The sequence below is a fragment of the Notechis scutatus genome, chromosome 6 (assembly GCF_049901735.1).
Source record: "Notechis scutatus isolate UNSWTSFEM ecotype Mainland chromosome 6, rNotScu1.2, whole genome shotgun sequence".
NCBI lineage: Eukaryota > Metazoa > Chordata > Lepidosauria > Squamata > Elapidae > Notechis > Notechis scutatus.
In genome coordinates, this window is record NC_142014.1 from 66,159,330 (window position 1) to 66,180,627 (window position 21,298).

Genomic DNA, 21,298 nt, shown 5'->3' on the forward strand with positions numbered 1-21,298 from the left:
CATGCAAAGCAGAGGAAAGTATTAGAAATAATGCACAAAGCAAATTAGACATGTAAGAAAAAAGAAAAGTTGGCTGAATCTATTTTACACCAACATTGTTCACTGTATCTTTATAAAATGCCTTTGCTTCAATTACATCCATATTCTGATTCATACATCTTTTCAGCTCTTAACATCTCTCTTTTGTGGATGTCATTAGCTTCCTCCAACCACAAGTTTTCCAATCTTCTTCTTCTTCCTATCAACTCATTCACTCTTCCTTCAAGCATTTCTTTTCCAACTCAGTTCATATTCATTCTCTCCATATGGCCAAATTATCTTAATGTGCTTCTTTGGGATGGTCCCTTGCTTTTTTATATTCAGTCTCGATTCATTCAGTCCCCATTTACTCTTGAGCTCTTATGTTCTTTTAGCATACACACTGCTTTCATGTAACCCCCGATCTCAAATACACAGCCCTTTTCACTTCTTTTGGCATCCTTTTCCCGCAGAACACTACACACCACACTGTTCCCCTCAGAACACTACACTTTCCCCTCAGAACACTACACTTTCCCCTCAGAATGCTACACACCACACTATTCCCCTCAGAACACTACACTTCCCCCTCAGAACACTACACTTTCTCCTCAGAACACCACACACTATGCTATTCCCCTCAGAACACTGCACACTACATACTACCTTCTACTTTTCTGTCCATCTTAAAATTTCTCTGTCCATTCTCCCAACAGCTATCGGTAACACTTTACCAAGTTAATTTTCCTGAAGTAGCTAACCAGACAGCTGAAGGAATGGGAAGAAAAATGGGTCCACCAAGAAATATCAACTTATTCAAATGAAGAGCTAGGTAGGAATTCCCTCCCTTTCTTACCCTTTCAAGAGTCAGTAGAACCTTCGTCCATAAGAGTTTGGATACAGCCCTGTCTTCTGCACCCCAAAGGCTGTAATGAAGATATTGATAATGACTGTGATGAAAACAAGGATGGTGGTAATATTGTTGAGCAAGTCCAGGCGCTGCTGTTTTGCCACATCATTCAGATTCAGTCGAGCTATAAGCATTAAATACAATCTGGTCAAAGTTTCAGACAGAGGTACTTCATTTCCTTGACCCCTCCCTCCCTTCAATTACAGGTACCTTTCCCCGAGACTCAGAAAACACTAAAGAGAAAATAACAAAAAATGCATTGACTTGTTTTGTGATTTCTTGAGTATTAAGATGGTCTTATTTGATTTTTCTCCCAAAAGGTCAGGGCAATAAAGCATGTTGTCCTTCTCAAACTTATATTTGATTATTTTCCCCCACCCCACTGTCTACAAAACAGTGAGATATAAAAGCTGAGAAACAGGGCTTCGATCGGTTATGGTTGCTTATCTTTACTTGTATATTTATAACTAAATCAAATATTTCAGAAGCAAATTGCACCCCCGGTTCTCTCTCCTCCTTGAATTTCCCACTGCTTAGCAAAGAGGAGAATGCAAAAACAGTACATTTCCTTGATGTAATATAAGTTTACACCACTCTTAAAATAAAACGTGCATATGGAGAACAGGTGACAGGAAACACGTGGCCTTTCATGATTACTTTCCCCCCCAAGGAGCAGGATTTGCTGTCATGCAAATGACATGTGGAACCAATAGCAAAAGGCGTCTTGGTGCCATGCCCTGGCTAGTGATTTCAACCAAGTTCGTTTAACTGAAAACCAAAAGCAACTCTCCATCCAAAAGGGCCTGGTTGCTTTTGAGGAACAGATTAGTTGACACTGAGCCATTGCGGGGGGCGGGAATATGAGTCACTTTTGGGACCCCCCCCCCCCATTGGTCAGAGGTTTTTAAGAAGCTGAAAGCCAAGGGGTGCAGGATCCATGTATGTAGGGAATGCTAACAATCAGCCTCTATATATAGAAGAGAGTTTCTATTGATACAGCAGGACTGCAGCTGTATGGAGCTCAAGTTCATGACCCTGTCATTCCTTTCAATGCCAAACACATAAGGAGAGAAAGACAGGCTGCTTTTATCATGCAAGGGCATGAGTGGGGGGGGGCAGTGGGGGAAGCAAGGGGAGGGGGCACTGAGGACCAATCCAGACAGTTGCGGAGACTGCTTCCTCTATATATAACCACGGAGATTCAGAGAAATATACTAGGGTGCTTACAAAAGAAAAGGAAGAACCACCGGGGTGGTGTTTTTATTTAAGAAACGGGGTCAATGCAGGGTGGTGTGTAGGCAGCTTCGGGCTGCAACAGTGCAACAAACACATCCGTGTTTTCATGGCTGTTGACAGCAAGTATCAAAGTCTTCCCATCAAGAGCGCTGTGATGGAAATTTGATTGCTCGCTGTGACCTGGTTAATTGCAGGCTTCCAAGCTCTGCTTCAATGGAAAAGCTTAGCATTGTTTAAGGCTTCGCTTCTCATCAACCCCAGCTAGTATAGACAAGAACTGCTAGAAACTGTAATCCAACAGTCCTGGGGAGGCAGCACACTCACTATTGATAAACCAGTCGGATCTTAAATTGCGCAAATTTTAAAGATGGAATGGGACAAGGTATTAGAGACCCCATTTTGTTTAAGCAGCAGGAAACTGTCTTAATGTCAGTGTCAAAAATTGTAGTAGTTCTTAGATTACATCTTATTTAACCAACTACTATTTGTATGAGTATATTAATACTACAGTAAGTTTCATTTAAAGAATATACAGGTAGTCCTTGACTTACAAAAGTTCATTTAGCAACCGTTCAAAGTTACAGTGGCACCAGAAAAATGACTGTTTTTCACAGTTACCACCTTTGTAGCATCCCCAAGATCATAGGATCAAAATTCATATGTTTGGAAACTGGTTCATATTTATGATCGTTGCTGTGTTCTAGGATCATGTTATCACCTTTTGCGACCTTCTCACAAGCAAAATCAATGGGGAAGCCAGATTCACTTAACAACCGGGTTACTAACTTATCAACTGCAGTGATTCACTTAAGAACTATGGCAAGAAAGGTCGTAAAATAGGGCAAAACTCACTTAACAAATGTCTTACTCAGCAACTGAAATTTTGGATTCAGTTGTGGTCGCAATTCGAGGACTGCCTGTACTTTCAACGCCCTAAAATTATTATATTCTAGGAATAAGTAATTGCATATATTTTTTTTTCTTGGAGAAAACTTATTATATTTGGACTTCTATATTATTTCGAATGACCTCCCATTATACAAAACTGATGGCTGGACAACAAAATTTAATTTCCCATGGCCTTTCTTATTAAGTCTTTCAACAATAGGATGATATCACTGAGTGGATTGAAGAGTTGAAGTTACTTGCAGTTTATGAACATGTTGCTTACAGACACGGATTATATATGGATGGCTACAAGGAAATAGAATGCCCTTCACTGAAAATGTTATTAAAATATTAAAATGTTCATATATACATATAGGAGAATCCCTTACAGATATAATTTTTGCTGTTGTAGTTTTGCTCCTTTCTCCCATCTTTCTTTCTTTCTTTCTTTCTTTCTTTCTTTCTTTCTTTCTTTCTTTCTTTCTTTCTTTCTTTCTTTCTTTCTTTCTTTCTTTCTTTCTTTCTTTCTTTCTTTCTTTCTTTCTTTCCTGTGGTTTGTCTGACTAGTTAAATAAAGGCCAATACATAAATAAAATAAATGTTTGGAACATGACAAAGTAGGTAAGAGAAATCATCTGCCAAGCAGTTTTCTCAACCATTAGTTCTTCTAAGTGAACTTTCCACAATCCATGCTCACCAAAAAAGTTGGAAGTGAACTTATAACAGTCTGGCTGTTAACCATGTGGAAACTGTAGTCACAAATCTCCAGCCAGTAATCAATATTAGCATTTCTGAAGGGCACCACATTGGAAAAGGCTAGTCTTGGGTAATTCAAGGGGCTAGTTTAGGCATTTCCATTTTGGGACTGTTCACATACAGTAGCTACTCTTGTAAACAAGGTAAATGACTCCAACAATTCAACTACAGTTTGAAACAAAAAACAGGAAAGCTCTCTCTCTATCCACCTGTGGAATTAAAGGCTTTCAAAAAAAAAAAACCCACAACCATCTTACCCATCACAATAAGGAGAATTCCAATGGTCATCTGGAAGAAGAGGGACACGCTGATGAGAACTATCAGAGCCATGTAATAGTGAAAGGAAGGTCCCTGTTCCAGGACTGCTTTCAACTGTGCAGCATTAGCCATAAAGAGGGCCACGTCCAACATGCTCTCCGCCACACTTTTCTTGGTAGCATAATGGTTTATGTTGATTACACTTTCCCCACTGAAGCCAGGGTTAAAGGCCTGAAAGAGAAAAAAAAATCCATTAAGAATCAGGAAGGAAAATGACCTTGCCCTCCTGTTATATAGGTGGATGCACAAAACGTTCTTTAGATGTTAGCCAATACCACCAAAATGGCAAAGGAGTTCTCCCAAATTGTTTGCTGAGTTCTATTAGCCAAAAAAAAAACCTAGATTGTGGTCAGCAATCAGAATTCCAAAAACACCATAACAGTGCATATATTAAAATCAGGGTCTATTTTCTTTTTTCCAGCCTGACGCCTTCTAGATATATATTGGATTAAAAATGCAAAATGCTTTTACATATATGCAAAATGCATTTGCAAATTAAAAATACAAAATGCACCCATTCTTTTTTCTCTGTTCATTTGTTTGCACCTGAACCTATTTATCCAGATAAATGAGAGTGGGAGATTCTTGTAACTGCTGGATATAATGTTGCTTATAGCAGCCAATAATCCTTGTCCCAGTATGCCTTGGTTCATTGTATAATCTTTGCTGCAGGTGCTATCTGCCAAATTTTTGACAGACCTGGATAGAAAATAGCAATAGCACCTAGACTTACAGTATATACTGCTTCATAATGCTTTACAGCCCTCTCTGAGTGGTTTACAGACTCTGCATATTGCTCCCAACAATCTGGGTCCTCATTTTACCCATCTCAGAAAGATGGAAGTCTGAGTCAACCTTAAGCTGGTCAGGATCGAACTCCTGGCAGTGAGCAGAGTTTGCCTGCAATACTGCATTCTAACCACTGTGCCACCACGGCTCTTGTGGTATTTCTTATGCCTTTATTTGACACACATATCTTCCCTCGGTATGTCATATATTTTTCTCCTGTCACCTTCCAGAATGATTTTTTTTGGCTTCCCAACCTATCTTAAGCACACCTAAATATGTGATTCTACTGAGGAAGTTTTCACAAGGAAACAAAGCTACCTTAAGAATGAAGTTTGGAGGAATAGAACCATTCAGAATAAGAAAGGTCAAAAATGCACATTGACCTCATATCTGTTTAACTTGTACAGTTAATTACATTATACATTACAAGTTGCAGTATCAGAAGAAATAGCAGCTGACATAAAAACTAGACATGAAACAGCAAATTAGGGACATGGATAAAATAGTATTAACAACAGCCAATCCTATACAACTGGAAACTATCAAAAATCACTGCTCTGCCCTCTTACCTTTTGGATATCTTCATTCCAAGGCATTGCCATGTATTCTTACTAGCCAGAGTAAATATTCTACTTACTGCACTTATGCAAGATTTTCAGATGCCTTCTCTTCAAAAGGTCCTTTTCTCTCAAGATCTGTCAAGTCAGTGCCACATGTTTTATGATATTGCTCTTTTTATAAGAATTCCTAATATTGACATCTTTTTTTAGTAAATTCCCAGGCGTATCTGATTCATTTTATTTTTATGTCATTTTCTTTTTATCAGATTCAAAGCCACATTTACTTACAAGATATGTAAATTTGTACATGTCTTGTAAATAAAGTAATGGTGTCAGGTCATGCAGTTTAAAGATTAATCAATAGATTAATCTCAACATGGAGAAGTGAATACTTTGACATATGAAAATATATCAGGCTCAAAAGAGCTCATTAGAAAAGCAAAAAAAAAATGGAAAAAGAAAAGAGTTAAATATTTTTAAAAAGACAAAGGTAATGTCAATCTGTGCACTTAATAAATGCAAAACTGATGAGTTTATTGAGTTCAAGAATGGATAAAAAATGGACAGCATGCTGGATAAGTCAAGAGATGCATCCTGAGGAGGTAGGAAATTATAAACTTAGATAAAGAAGAGTCTAAACTTTAGAGTCTCTTTGTGAATGACATGGAACATTTTATATATAAAGTAAATAAATAAAGAAGACCATCAAGGATCAGACTGCCAACAAGATAGGAATACTTAAAGCAAGACATCCTTAGTGGAAATGAATGGCTGTGAAAGCAAGACACTGAGAAAGAACAGAAGAAAGAAAATAAATAGTTGTGAATTATGGATTTGGAAATGGGTTTCTAAGAATATCATGAACTGCTGGTCAGTCCTTGAACAAACAAAGTCTGACTGCTCTTGAGCCAGTGATCAGCAAACATACATACATTTGGGCATGTGGTGCAAACAGGTGATGAACTAAAAAAAAAAGGACTCTGCTTGTAACAGTGATGGAAATACAATAAGGTGAAGATAACAGACAAGGGGGATGAATGAGACCAAGAATATCACTAGAACATTCCTGGAAGAACTGTAGAATATAAGTAGAGTCTTGTTGAATTAGAAAGGATTTGTCCATACAGGATAGTCACGGAATCACAGCCACCTCAGAGAGGCTAAGTTAAGCTCTCTCTCTCTGTGACCTGCTACCAGATAACAGATAATCAGAGTTGGAAGGGACCTTGTAGGTCATCTAGTCCAACCCCACACCCAAGTGGGAGACCCTAAACCATTTCTGACAGATGGGAGTCCCATCTCTTCTTGAAAGCCTCAAGTGATGGCGCTCCCACAACTTCCTAGGGCAAGCTATTCCATTGGTTGATTGTTCTCACTGTCAGAAAGTTTCTCCTTGTTTTCAGGTTAAATCTCTCCTTGTTCAGTTTCCATCCATTCCTTGTCTGGCTTACAGGCGCTTTAGAAAATAGATTGACCCCTTCCTCCCTGTGGCAGCCCCTCAAATATTGGAAGACTGCTATCATGTCTCCCCATGTCCTTCTCTTCACTAGACTAGCTAAGCCCAGTTCCTGTAACCGTTCTTCATATGCTTTAGTCTCCAGTCCCCTAATCATCCTGGTTGTTCTTCTCTGTACTTTTTCTAGAGTCTCAACATCTTTTTTATAATGTGGTGACCAAAACTGGATGCAGTACTCTAGGTGTGGTCTTACTAAGGCTTTATAGAGTGGTATTAGTACTTCCCTTGATCTCGATTGTATCCCTCTCTTAATGCAATTTAGGATTGCATTAGCTTCTTTGGCTGCCGCTGCACACTGCTGGCTCATATTTAGTTGGTTGTCTACTAAGGCTCCAAGACCCTTCTCACCAATTGGAGGCAGCCATGGACTTACTTTGCTAGCCAACCATGTTAGTTTATGATGGCAAAACATCAGAAGAAGTCTAGCGACACCTTTTCCAACTAACCAACTGTATTAAAAGGCATACATTTTCATGAGCTGCAGTTCAATAGATGCGTGTATAAGGTAGTCTTTGACTTATGACCGTAGGGGAGCCTGCCCATCATGGTCATAAGTCACGACAGTCATAAAACTGAACAGTGTCACAGGCAGTTGATACATTTAATAAATAAATAAATAGAATGGGTTGACCACATGACCGATCTGATTTGTACAACCCTCCTTGTGACGGTCATTAAGGGAATCACTGCATTAAATTAAGACAATGGTTTGTTATAGGTGCAATTTTGCCAAAAATTAGAAACACCAGTTTGAGACAAAAGTGTAAAATTGATTAGCCCTTGGGCCATATCAAAGTGCAGAGTTCCAGAGACGAATTATTACTGAAATTTGATAAAGCAATTTAATATGCAGTTGGATGAAATACAATTGAAAATGAAATCGGAATAAATTATGATTTAAAATGAAAGTGGAATAAAATGCAATCTAAGATGAAAATGGAATAAAATGGAATAAAATACAATAATTAGATTATTAGCCCCATCTCTTTAGATGTTACATTGTGGGAAAAAAGATCCTTACAATTCCTAATGAACTCTTCTTTTTTTTTTTTTGTCATTGCCTCTTTCTTAGAGCTGAGAGAAAATGACGGGCCCAGGCTTTGTGCCTATGGTGGGACTAGAACTCACAGTTTCAATTATCATTACAACTTTGTATTGTCCTCTGTGCACTTCAGATTTCTCATCAGGCATAATAAAGAACAACACCATCTTACTTCACTATAAGTCTAATTAATACTTTTGGGGTTTTTTAAAAACATACTTGTTGTTGTTCATTTCTGTCCATCAAAGCCCCTTTTATACTCTACAGATAAAAAAAGACAATTGAAAACGCTAAAGGCAGGGCAGATTGAAAGTGACGGCATCATGCCATTCTGCTTCTTTGAACATCCTATTGTTCTTATATTTCATGACTAGTTGAGCACAGACAGTCTCTGTGGTCACCTGGCCACCAACATCTCATTGTGAAGAAGGACCTTCCAGGGCCAAATACAGATGGATCCGATGCATTGCCTGAAACTGCCTTTAAGAACATAAGAAGGTAGGACGCATTGCATCCTGTGCCAGTTTTCCCGACTGTTTATTATCCACGCCAGTGATTTTAAAAAGTCCATGGCCCAGTTGATTGTAATTCTTTTCAGTGTAACACACCAAGTAGCCATGCCATGCTTATGTCCATGATTTGTAAATGTAAATGTAAATCCATGCCAGGGGTGTCAAACTCAAGGCCCCAGGCTGGATGTGGCACATGGTGTGCTTAAATCTGGCCCATGGGAATAGTAAAGGAAATAGTAAAGGACCACACCAGGGGTGGGATTCTACCAGTTCGCACCTATTCACTAGAACCGGTTGTTAACATTCTAAGCAGTTTGGAGAACTGGTTGTTAGAAGAAATTACTGGCCTAATCCTGTAAGGAAGGCAGGAAGGAAACATTCTGGTGTTGCTTACAGAAACTGCCTCTCCGTTAACCCTTATTACATTCTTGGCAGGACTGGATTTCCTGTGTCAGGAACTTCTCTGGAGTTTTTCCCCCCTCCTCTGCTGGTACTTTGCTTGTGTGGAATGACCATTCAAAGTTACAATGGCACTGAAAAACATGTCTTATGACCATTTTTTACACTTACGACTGTTGCAGCATCCCCACAGTCATGAGAGGCCAGGCGAGGAGATGCGTGCCTCAGTGTGAGTGACATTGAGTTGGCCACGCCCAGCCAGTCACATGACCACCAAGCCATGCCCACCAACTAAGCCACGCCCACAGAACCGGTTGTTAAAAAATTTGAATCCCACCCCTGGACCAGGCCATGGAAATAGTAAAGGAACAGGCCGTGGTACCTGTAGCAGCCAAAACGGGGTATTTTCAGCCTGGACAGCCTCCTGAAGCACTTAGCTGCAGGAGGCCGTCAAGGCTGAAAACGGGGCAGGGGTTGGGCTCACGTGGCCCCCTGTGCCAGGGGTGAAATTCAAAAATTTTCCCTACCGGCTCTGTGGGTGTGGCTTGGTATAATAGTAATAGCAACCAGGAGCAACCAGGGGCGATTTTTTACTGATTCAAATCATCCCTACCACCTCTCCCAAGGTGGACCGAGATGGTTGAATTTCACCCCTGCCCTGTGCCCTGTTTTGGCTAGCAAAGTGCTGTAGGAGGCTTCTGTCCTATCATTATTTATTTATTTATTTATTTGATTTGTCAATCGCTTACAAGATAATAGGTATAAGTATAAACATGAGTAAGAATACAGGAAATAGGTACAAATAAATGGGGACAATAGGACAGGGACGGGAGGCACGATGGTGCACTTATGCACACCCCTTAGAGACCTCTTAGGATCTGACCGTGGAACGAACTTTGTAGGAGCTTGTAAAGAATTACAGATTGATGAAGGCATTTGCCCTAACTCAGCAATTGATGGCTACCTTGAAGCTCATAATTGTGTTTGGATATTTAATCCTCCCCACGCATCCCACATGGGAGGAGCATGGGAACGCATGATCGGAATAGCTTGCAGAATCCTGGATTCCACGTTGATGAAGACACCTACGCTGACACATGAGACCCTAACCACCCTGATGGCAGAAGTAGCAGCCACCATCAATGGTCGACCTTTAGTTCCGGTTTCCTCAGATCCTGAGAATCCGGCTATTCTCACTCCAGCCACCTTGCTAACTCAGAAGACAGGTGACTGGCCCGTACCGTTAGGGAATACAATGCTGATCCAGCCCTTGAAGAATCCATTTTGACACCTCTGCTCTATGCCTTAAACTAGGGGTGTAAAACTGACGGCCGTCAAACTGGAGGCCCACAGGCTGGATGCGTCACATGCAGGCCACGCTTACCCCAGCTCTGTGAATGGAAAAAACGTCATGAAACATCACATGACGGCAACATAACACGGCAACATAACACGGCAAGTTTAACACCCGTGACTCAAACCATGAGTAACTGTCATATAACATGCTAAACCACATTTTGATTTATTCTCATCATGGGTAGCCCCAGACTTAACTCAAGATTTAAATCATAACATTTCTTCAGGCCTCCGCAGACCCCTTGTGATAACATCGGCAGCCTCCCAGGAGTCCACAGACCACAGGTTGAGAACCACTGGTATTGGGTCTCCTCCTTGAACAGGGGATTGGACTAGAGGACCTCTAAGGACATTTCCAACTCCATTATTCTGTTATTCAGAAGCTGAGACTCATACACACACACACACACACACACACACACACACACAGCCTGATAATCTTATTTTTTCTAAACAAGACTCAATGGCAGCAGAACTAAATGCAGGCGCATCTGGTGGGTTTGAAGTCCAATAAATCTGTCAAAGGCCTTATATCCTTTGCTTTATTTTATTTTTCTCTATTCTTTAGGCAACTATTTGTGGGCAAAACTACCCATCAAAACAGGCTTTTTTAAAATAAATAAATAAATCTGTTCATGCTAAAAACAACTTCGCAATTTGAAAAACTCACTAAGAACGGCCAGCATCTTTAAGACCATAAAACAGTTTATACCAATACATATAAGGGCAGAAACTTCCTTATATCAATAGTCAAATAACAGGCTAGTTCTGCTACTCATCTGGAAGTTGTTACCAGATGCCAGGAGAGATCACTCCTTTTTTTTTTTTTTTTGGAGTTATTCCAAGATCTAAAACTGATATTACTTCATTTTTTGCGTGTGACTTAAAGGAGGGGAGGGAAGGACAGCAGGAGAGGAGTATGTGAGAGAGAGGGAAGGGAAATCATATGAATGATAAACAATCTTCTCCTCTTTGAGAGCATTTGCTGGCAACTCTCAAGGCACTTGGTTAAGAGGCCGTTAATTCCAAGTGAGCCGCTGTGGAATGCCAAATCAAACAGAGAGAGATACCCTGGCAATCCACACAAAGGAAACAAAAGAGGCAGCATGTACAACTGGGCGTAGGAGTCCAGGATCCTTAAGGCTGCACAATCAGACAACGATGTCTGAAGAAGATGATGAAGAGACTATTCATAGCTGAGGCCTCTTCTTGAATGTGAGCCAGGGAGCCAAGGGGCAGAGGAAGAATGTAATATGCCCCTGGTTGCAAAAAAGCGCATTCTGACTTCCCACAGCAGCAGCTCGATACAAGGGAAGTCCATCTTTTTAAATGCATATAGGCGGTGATGGGATTCAAAAAAATTTACTACCGGTTCTGTGGGCATGGCTTAGTGGGCGTGGTGTGGCTTGGTGGGCGTGGCTTGGTGGGCATGGCTAGTGGGTGTGGCGTGGCTTGGGGTGTGTGTGGCAGGGGAAGGATACTGTAAAATCTCCATTCCTTCCCCTGGAGTGGGGAGGGAATGGAGACAGTATTCTTCCCCTGCCACACCTGTAAAATCTCAATTTCCCTCCTCACCCTACTAACCTGCTTTTCAGCTCCGTTCTCCTGTGCAGGGCAAAAAAAAGAAGACCCGGCCGATCCGCTGGGACTCAGGAGGCAGAGAAGAGAATAGATGGGGGGTGGGACCAGTCAGAGGTGGTATTCAGAACTACTCAAAGTTTCCACTACTGGTTCTCCAGAACTGGTCAGAACCTGCTGAATACCACCTCTGCATACAGGTAATCTTCCAATTCCCACCGTTCATTTAGTGACTGTTCAAAATTATAACAGCACTGGGAAAAAAAAGTGACTTATAACTGGTTTTTACACTTAGGATCGCCGCAGCAACCTTGGGGTCACATGATCAAAATTTGGATGCTTGGCAACTGGCGTGTATTTATGACAGTTGCATTATCCCAGTGTCATGGGATCACCATTTGTAACCATCCCAGCTGGCTTCCAACAAACGGGGGAACCTAGATTCATTAAATGAACACAAGATTCAACTGCAGCAATGTGCTTAACAACTGTGGCAAAAAAAACCGTTGCAAAATGGGGCAAAATTCACTTAACAACTGCCTGGCTTAGCAAAGGAAGTTTTGGAGTCGGTTGTGGTCATAAGTCAAGGACTACCTATCGACTGCTCTGGTAATCTCTAATTTATTCCAATAGTCCTATCCATCATAAAGTGCCTTTCCCAACTTGCTGTCCTTTAGATGGGTTGGACTACAACTCCCAAAACACCCAGTTCATATGGCTGACTGGAGATGTAGCCCCTACATATTTATTTTTATTTATTTTTATTCATTTATTTGATTTGTCAAGCGATTATTCGATAACAGGTGTAAGTATAAACATGGTTATGAATACATGAAATGGATATGAATAAGAAAAATAAAAGAAACAATAGGACAGGGACGGTAGGCACGTTTTGGTGCGCTTATGCATGCCCCCTACAGGCCTCCTAGGAAAGGGGTGAGGTCAAGAGTAGACAGTCTAAAGTTAAAGTTTTGGGGGTTTGGGAAAGAAACCACAGAGTCAGGTCGAGTATTCCAGACATTGACCACTCTGTTGCTGAAGTCGTATTTCCTACAATCAAGTTTGGTGTGGTTTACCTTGAGTTTGTATCTATTGTGTGCTCTTGTATTGTTATGGTTGAAGCTGAAGTATTCATCTTCAAGGCACCAGGTTGAAAGCTGACTGAGAAGCTACACCTCTTCAATTTCATGTCAAAGGGCATGGGGGTGTCAAACTCGATTTTATTGAGGGATGCATCAAGGTTGTGTTTGACCTTGGGGGGCCAGGGTGGGCATGGCCAGCTCAACGTCACTTGTTTTGGGGGCGCCTGTGGAGACCCAAGCGCTCTGCCAGTGAAAATGGGTTCCTGAGCTACGACGGTCTCCTGCAACCCTCTGCCAGTGAAAACGGAGCTTGAGAGAGCTGCATGTGGCCCTAGTGAGCTCCGTTTTGGCTAGCAGAGGTGCCGCGGGCCAGTCCTTCACTATTGCCAGGCGGTCCCACCAGAGGTGGGTATTCAGCAGGTTCTGAACAGTTCTGGAGAACCAGTAGCAGAAATTTTGAGTAGTTTAGAGAACCGGCAAATACCACCTCTGACTGGCCCCACCCCCATCTATTCTCTGCCTCCCGAATCCCAGCTGATCGGCTGGGTCTTCTTTTGTTGCCCTGCACAGGAGAACGGAGCTGGAAAGCAGGTTAGTGGGGTGGGGAGGGAATGGGATTTTGCAGTAACCTTCCTCTGCCACACCCACCAAGCCGCACCCACCAAGCCACACCCACAGAACCGGTAGTAAAAAAAATTGAATCCCACCACTGGGCCCCACAGGCCAGATCTAAGTACCCTGCAGGCCAGATTCAGCCCACGGCCTTACGTTTGACACTCCTGCCGTAAGGGAAATAATGAGGGTTCCATTATCTTGGGCATACATGCTACGGGAAGGTAGACTATAAATAAAACAATCAGGACATTGAGACTTCTCTTTAAAACCATCAGAGTATTCCCAAATGTCTTATTCGAAAGTTCAGGGACTGCCAAGCACAATGTTCAAAAGTTCCAAAGCATAATATTATATTAATGGTCATGTGATGTTCTTTAGAGAGAGGGGGAAAAAAAATCTCACAATGTGTCTTTTGAGAGTCCGTGTTTCATTAAATAAAACACAAAATATTAAGCCATAAATAGTTTCATCCGAATGTTTTGCGCCAAAAAAAGTTACCCTAAGCCTGCAGTCGTGGATTGTCTTCAGAGCACTTTTGTGGAGTAGAAAAAGTCACTTGTCTGAGAGGAGTGGCTATAGAAATTGAGTAAATAAGTAAATAAATGAAATGAGTGGCAAGATAGATGTGTCCCCAGTTGTAAGATAGAAATTCGCACCCTACCGTGGTGGCGCAGTAGTTAGAATGCAGTATTGTAGGCTAATTCTGCCGACTGTCAGCAGTGCAATCCTGACTGACTCAAGATTGGCTCAGCCTTCCATCCATGCAAGGTCGGTAAAATGAGGACCCAGATTGCTGGGGACAATATGCTGACTCTGTAAACCACGTGGAGAGGGCTGTAAAGCACCGTGAAGCAATATATAAGTCTAAGTGCTATTGCTACCCAATGGGGTCAGCAGGTTTGATGGACACCCCAACATTAGGACAGGGAAGATGCAGTGTTTAGGATAAAGCTTTCTGTTTGGGATCAGCTGGTTTATTAGTTCTAGCTCCGCACAAAGTAGAAACCTTCCAAGAAAATAGTTGTAGTACTGAGAAACTTTCTGAGATAGAAAGAGGATTGGCAACTCTCCCTGCTCAAAGCTGTAGAAATCACAGCTGTTTACATTTAGACAACAACTAGGAAGGATTGCTTCAGGCCTCTCATGAGTGCAAGACCCACCTGTTATTCATTAAAACAACCAAACTTCTTTTTTTTTTCTATACAAGCCTGGAAAAGGGGGCTACTGCTTTAAGAGTCACATTAAATCAAATGATTCTTTAAGCAGCAGCCATTTTTCCCCCCAGCCTTGCTGCAGGATCTAGCATACTGCTTCAGGCTCATTTTCAGGGCTTGTGCAAACCTCCCAAATTTAAGTCTTATTTTACTTAGAAGGCTTTTCTTATAGACGCTCACTCCCCTGAAATGTTGATTTTTTGGGAAGCACGGTCATGGGGAGAAAGAAAAGTTGCCAACGGTGATCAAGAGAGAATTAAAGAGGGTCTCCCAATGTCAGCTTAAGCAAACACTGCTTGATGAATTTAGTTCTGCCACTCATCTGGAAATACATGACAAGAACAAGTCTTGGCTGGGATTTTAAAGCGTGCAACTTTTCAAGAACAGGTAAATCAAGACGAAAGGATGTTGGCCGACAGGTTTATGGCCTGCAGTTGGCAGGCAGCAAGAGTCGGCAGTCGTTCCCTAAGAATTAAGTGGAAACTAATTCTCAATCTTTACTTTCACCTCTCCATCGGTTTTCTAGGATGCTGGAACAGAACTGCAAGCAAGATACAAGAAGAGGAAATGGACTTGGTTTTGCAGGAAGAATCCAGATGTATTACATCCAGGTTTTTTAGCCTTCAGGAAACCCTGAAAGACAGTTAATTCCTATGAAGGCAGAAATAGCAATAGCACTTAGACTTATTTGTTTATTTGTTTTTGTTTTATTTGATTTGTCAATTGTTTACAAGATAATAAGTACAAGTGTATACATAGTTGTTAATATATGAAATGGGTACATATAAGAAAAATAAAAGAATAAGAGAAACAATAGGACAGGGACGGTAGGCACGATGGTGCGCTTATGCACGCCCCCTACAGACCTCTTAGGAAAGGGGTGAGGTCAATAGTAGACAGTCTAAGGTTAAAGTTTTTGGGGTTTGGGGAAGAGACTACAGAGTCGGGTAGAGTTTTCCAGACATTGACCACTCTATTGCTGAAGTCGTATTTCCTGCAATCAAGTTTGGTGCGGTTTACTTTGAGTTTGTATCTGTTGTGTGCTCTTGTGTTGTTATGGTTAAAGCTGAAGTATTCATTGACAGGTAGGACATTGCAATGTATGATTTTATATACCATGCTTAAGTCGGACCGAAGACGGCGTAATTCAAGGTTTTCTAGTTTTAGAATTTCGAGTCTGGTGGCATAAGGTATTCTACAACGAGTAGAAGAGTGGAGAACTCTTCTTGTGAAATACTTCTGGACTTTCTCAATTGTGCTAATATCACATACGTAATAAGGATTCCAGACTGATGAACTGTATTCGAGTATTGGTCTAGCAAATGTTTTGTATGCTTATATACTGCTTCATAGTGCTTTACAGCACTCTCAGTGGTTTACAACTGCCAGCAGGTTGCCCCCAACAATCTGGGTCCTCATTTCACTGACCTCGGAAGGACGGAAGGCTGAGTCAACCTTGAGCCTGATGAGACTTGAACTGCTGGCAATCAGCAGAATTCGACTGAAATACTGCATGCTAACTACTCTGCCACCACCATTCAGAACAATTTGATAAATCAGTGAAAAGAGCTGAAAATGTCAGAACGACATTTCTCAAATAAATACATAAAAATCTGCTGAAGAAATGGAAAGGTATAGGATGGGAAATATCTGACTAGTTTAAAAGCATCCCTAAAAAGTAGAGCAAGAGATGAGGTGGCAGTGTGAAATAGTTGCAAAACAGGACAATTCAATTTCAGACTGCACTGATTTCTAAATCATAGGATGTAATGTTTTTACTTTATGCGGTGTTGCCTGAAATCAACCTCCCTTATTATCTCCAATTCAGGACACCTCATTATAAGAAGCAGTGTTCGAATTTGCAAAATGGCAAAAGTTTGGTCAGAGGAAAAAAACCAAGTAAAGCTTTTTTTAAAAGACTGGAAACCTTATATGGACTTTTTGCTGAAAGATGAAGGGAAAGACGTGATGATTTGTGGAAGTGAAGATTAAGAAAGATATGGATTAAATGAGGGGCTGAAGGAGTCTGTATAATATCTCACAGGGAAGAAAGTCAATAAAATTGTAATTATGTGTTTTAAAAAGTCCACTATTATGTGCATATATATAGTGTGTGTGAGTGTGTGTACACACACACACACACACACACACACAACACAGGCTCCCCATATATTAAAGCTTAAATCTTCACAATAGTGGGTCAATGATAAGAAGCCAAAAAATCGATATGAACATGAAAGTCTGTACTCCAACATGCAAACAATGGGGCATCGTGTTTTCTGAAGTGTATAAGATAATTAAATGGAACATAGCCACGGCATTAACAGAATAACAGAGTTGGAATGGATCTTGGAGATCTTCTAGTATGTAGTCCAACCTCCTACTCAATAAACCCTATACCATTTCAGAGAAATCGTTGTCCAATCTCTTCTTAAAAACCTCCAGTGTTGGAGCACCCACAATTGCTAGACGCAAGTCATTTTATTTATTTATTTATTTGATTTGCCAATTGTTTACAAGATAATAAGTATAAGTGTATACATAGTTGTGAATACATGAAATGGGTACATATAAGAAAAATAAAAGAATAAGAGAAACAATAGGACAGGGACGGTAGGCACGTTGGTGCACTTATGCACGCCCCTACAGACCTCTTAGGAAAGGGGTGAGGTCAATAGTAGACAGTCTAAGGTTAAAGTTTTTGGGGTTTGGGGAAGAGACTACAGAGTCGGGTAGAGTATTCCAGACATTGACCACTCTATTGCTGAAGTCGTATTTCCTGCAATCAAGTTTGGTGCGGTTTACTTTGAGTTTGTATCTATTGTGTGCTCTTGTGTTGTTATGGTTGAAGCTGAAGTATTCATTGACAGGTAGGACATTGCAATGTATGATTTTATATACCATGTTTAAGTCAGACCGAAGACGGCGTAATTCAAGGTTTTCTAGTTCTAGAATTTCAAGTCTGGTGGCATAAGGTATTCTACAATGAGTAGAAGAGTGGAGAACTCTTCTTGTGAAATATTTCTGGACTTTCTCAATTGTGTTAATATCAGATACGTAATGAGGGTTCCAGACTGATGAACTGTATTCGAGTATTGGTCTAGCAAATGTTTTGTATGCTCTGGTTAGTAGTGTGATATTACCAAAGAAAAAGCTACGTAGGATTAGGTTAACAACTCTTAATGTCTTTTGGCTATGTAGTTGCAGTGGGCTCTAGCACTTAGATCATTAGAGGTGAGTATTCCAAGGTCCTTTACAGAGCTTGGGTCATCAACAAGATCTTGGCTATTCAGCTTGTATTTTATTTTCTGATTTTTTTGCCAATATGTAGGACAGAGCATTTATTTGTTGAGATTTGAAGTTGCCATTTGTTTGACCATTCAGATACATAGTCAAGATCTTTTGTAGGGTAGCAGTATTGTCTGTGGTATTGAACAGTTTTACATCATCAGCGAAGAGAATGCAATTGCTCTTAATATGATCACAGAGGTCGTTTATGTAGAGTATGAAAAGAGTTGGTCCTAGAACACTGCCCTGGGGGACACCACTATTGACAGGTACTGGATTTGATAGGATGCTCCCGATTTTGACCATTTGTTGTCTGTTTGACAGGAATGCTTCTATCCAGTTATTCAGTTGTCCAGAGATACCATAGGATTTTATTTTTAGGAGTAGTTTGTCGTGTACCACTGAATCAAAGGCTTTACAGAAGTCTATGTAGATTGCGTCTATTGCTTTGCCTTGGTCGAGTTGTGTCGTCCATATGTTTTTGCAGTGTAAGAGTTGCAGATTACAGGATAGTTTTTTCTGAAACCAAATTGTTTATTGGAGAGTAGGTTGTTTGTCTCTAAGTGGAGGATGATGGATTGGTTAATAATTGATTCCATGACTTTACAGGTGACGCAGCATAAGGAGATTGGTCTGTAATTTTCAACTAGGCTTGGGTCTCCCTTTTTGAAGATGGGGATGACTGTGGCTTGTGACCATAGGTTAGGCAAGGAGCTGGTCCTGAAAGATTTTTCAAAGATTATGCTTAGAGGTTTGGCTATGGCAGTGGATAGCTTTCTTAAGAAGTAGGCACATATTCCATCCGGTCCAATAGATAGAGATGGTTTTAGATTGCGTAGTGATTTTTTAACATTGTCTTCTGTGAAATCGATATGTATTAGATCATTGTTGTTATCTGTGGTACGGCTAGGAAATACTGGGCATGATCCATTGCTGTTTACAAATACTGAGCCGAAGAATGTGTTAAAGATGTTGGCTTTAATGGTGTCGTTGCAGTCTTTACCATCAGGTCCTATCAAGGGAGGGATGGACCTTGAGTCTTTAGTTTGTTGTTTACAAAATTGTAAAAAGCACGGGTGGAATTGGTGCTTAGAAGGTTTTCCTCTTGTTTAATGTGATAATTGGTGCATTCGGTCTTTATCTGGTGGCATAAATTTTTGTATCGGTTTTTGAAATTGGCAACGTGACCAGATTTGTTTTTCCTCCAGAGTGATTAATTGTTCTAACTTTCAGGAGATTCCTCCTTAGTTCTAGGTTGCTTCTCTCCTTGATGAGTTTCCACCCATCACTTCTTGTCCTGCCCTCAGGTGCTTTGGAGAATAGCTTGACTCCCTCTTCTTTGTGGCAGCCCCTGAGATATTGGAACACTGCTATCAAGTCACCCCTAGTCCTTCTTTCCTTTAAACTAGACATGCCCAATTCCAATTCAAAAAGAGGGCTGTGAAAATATTTACAGACCCCTCACATCCCGGACATAAACTGTTTCAACTCCTTCTCTCAAAACAACACTATAGAGCACTGCACACCAGAACAACTAGACACAAGGACAGTTTTCCCCCGAATGCCATTACTCTGCTAAACAAATAATCCCGTCAAAACTGTCCAACTATTTACAAAGTCTGGATTACTATTAATCTTCTCATCACTCGTTATCACCCATCCCTTCCCACTTGTGACTGTATGACTGTAACTTTGTTGCTTGTATCCTTATGATTTATATGGACTGTTTCCTAGTATGATTTGATTGCTTATTGTACCCTATGACTAAGTGTTGTACCTTATGATTCTCGACTCGACGAATGTATCTTTTCTTTTATGTACACTGAGAGCATTTGCACCAAGACAAATTCCTTGTGTTTCCAATCACACTTGGCCAATAAAGAATTCTATTCTATTCTATTCTATTCTATTCTATTCTATTCTATTCTATTCTATTCTATTCTATTCTATTCTATTCTATTCTATTCTATTCCTGCAACCATTCTTCATATGTTTTAGCCTCCAGTCCCCTAATCATCTTTGTTGCTCTTCTCTGCACTTTTTCTAGAGTCTCAACATCTTTTTTATGTTGTGGTGACCAAAACGGGATGCAACATTCCAAGCATGATCTTACCAAGACATTATAAAATAGTTCTAACACTTATCTTGATTCTATCCCTCTGTTAATGCAGCCTAGAACTGTGTTGGCTTTTTTGGCAGTTGCAGCATACTGCTGGCTCATATTTAAGTCATTGTCCACTAGGACTCCAAGATCCTTCTTACTGTTAGTACTGTTGACCTATTCTATATCTGTACATTTGTTTTTTCTTGCCTGAATGTAGAACCTTACTTTTTTCACCATTGAATTTCATTTTGTTCGCCAGGGCCCAGTATTCAAGTTTGTCAAGATCCTTCTGTATCTTGAGTCTATCTTCTGGAATGCTGGCCATTCCTGCCAGCTTGGTGTCATCTGCAAATTTCCCCTTCTACCCCTCATCTAAATCATTGATGGAGATATTGACGAGTACTGGGCTTAAGACAGAGCCTTGCAGTAGCCCATTGCATATATCCCTCCATGCATTGATGTCTGCAAACCTAGAGTTGCTCTACATAAAAGTCTATGGAATTAATACAAATCCTTCCAAACAAATCATGTAGAATGTAGACAGTTTCTGGAATTCTTCAAGCTCACATAACTATTCCTAGTGGTCTAAGGCCCTGACAAGCTAATTTTGGCAACTGGAAAGTGCACTAAACTTCTCTAAGTTTGTATTATTATCCCCTCCCAAATTAGGAGTTAAGTCAAGGGAACAACTTAAAAACAAAACACCAAGTGAGAATATATACATACCCAAGGAGGCTGGCTGACCTGAAAATGACCTAGGTCAGCCATAGTCATTCAAAACAGTATTCTGCAAGAACCTTAGCATTTGGTGTGTTAGGTTACAGCATAACCAGGATGGGATGGGCATGTGCAAAAGTATGTGGAGATTAATGTCCTGGATACTGTTGCAAACAACCTTGGCTCAACATTCACGCCCAATTCAATTCCTTTTAATTTGATATTTATGTGCCTGTGGATATACTATATCCTGCCTTGATCAAGCGTTGCAACAGGTGCAATCTGCCCCAAATTATTCATGTGTGCATTCAACTGAGTTCAGAGGAGATTTAAGCACGGGCTTAAGCTCTCCAAGCGAAATCGGTATCAACCCCATGGAACAGAGCCCTAAAGTTAGAGA

General features: G+C 40.7%; 1 protein-coding gene across 2 annotated transcripts in view; it reads right to left on the reverse strand.

The window, feature by feature from the left end:
* Nucleotides 1–21,298, reverse strand: part of NINJ2 (ninjurin 2) — a 111,726-nt gene that overhangs the window by 4,465 nt on the left and 85,963 nt on the right. For both annotated transcript variants that reach the window (XM_087968578.1, XM_026693536.2), the window contains 2 exons: nucleotides 4,066–4,297; nucleotides 875–1,052 (listed from right to left, as the gene is read on the reverse strand). In XM_087968578.1, the coding sequence (XP_087824704.1) occupies nucleotides 886–1,052; nucleotides 4,066–4,297 (399 nt within the window). In that variant the 3' untranslated portion in view covers nucleotides 875–885. The remainder of the gene's footprint in view (nucleotides 1–874; nucleotides 1,053–4,065; nucleotides 4,298–21,298) is intronic.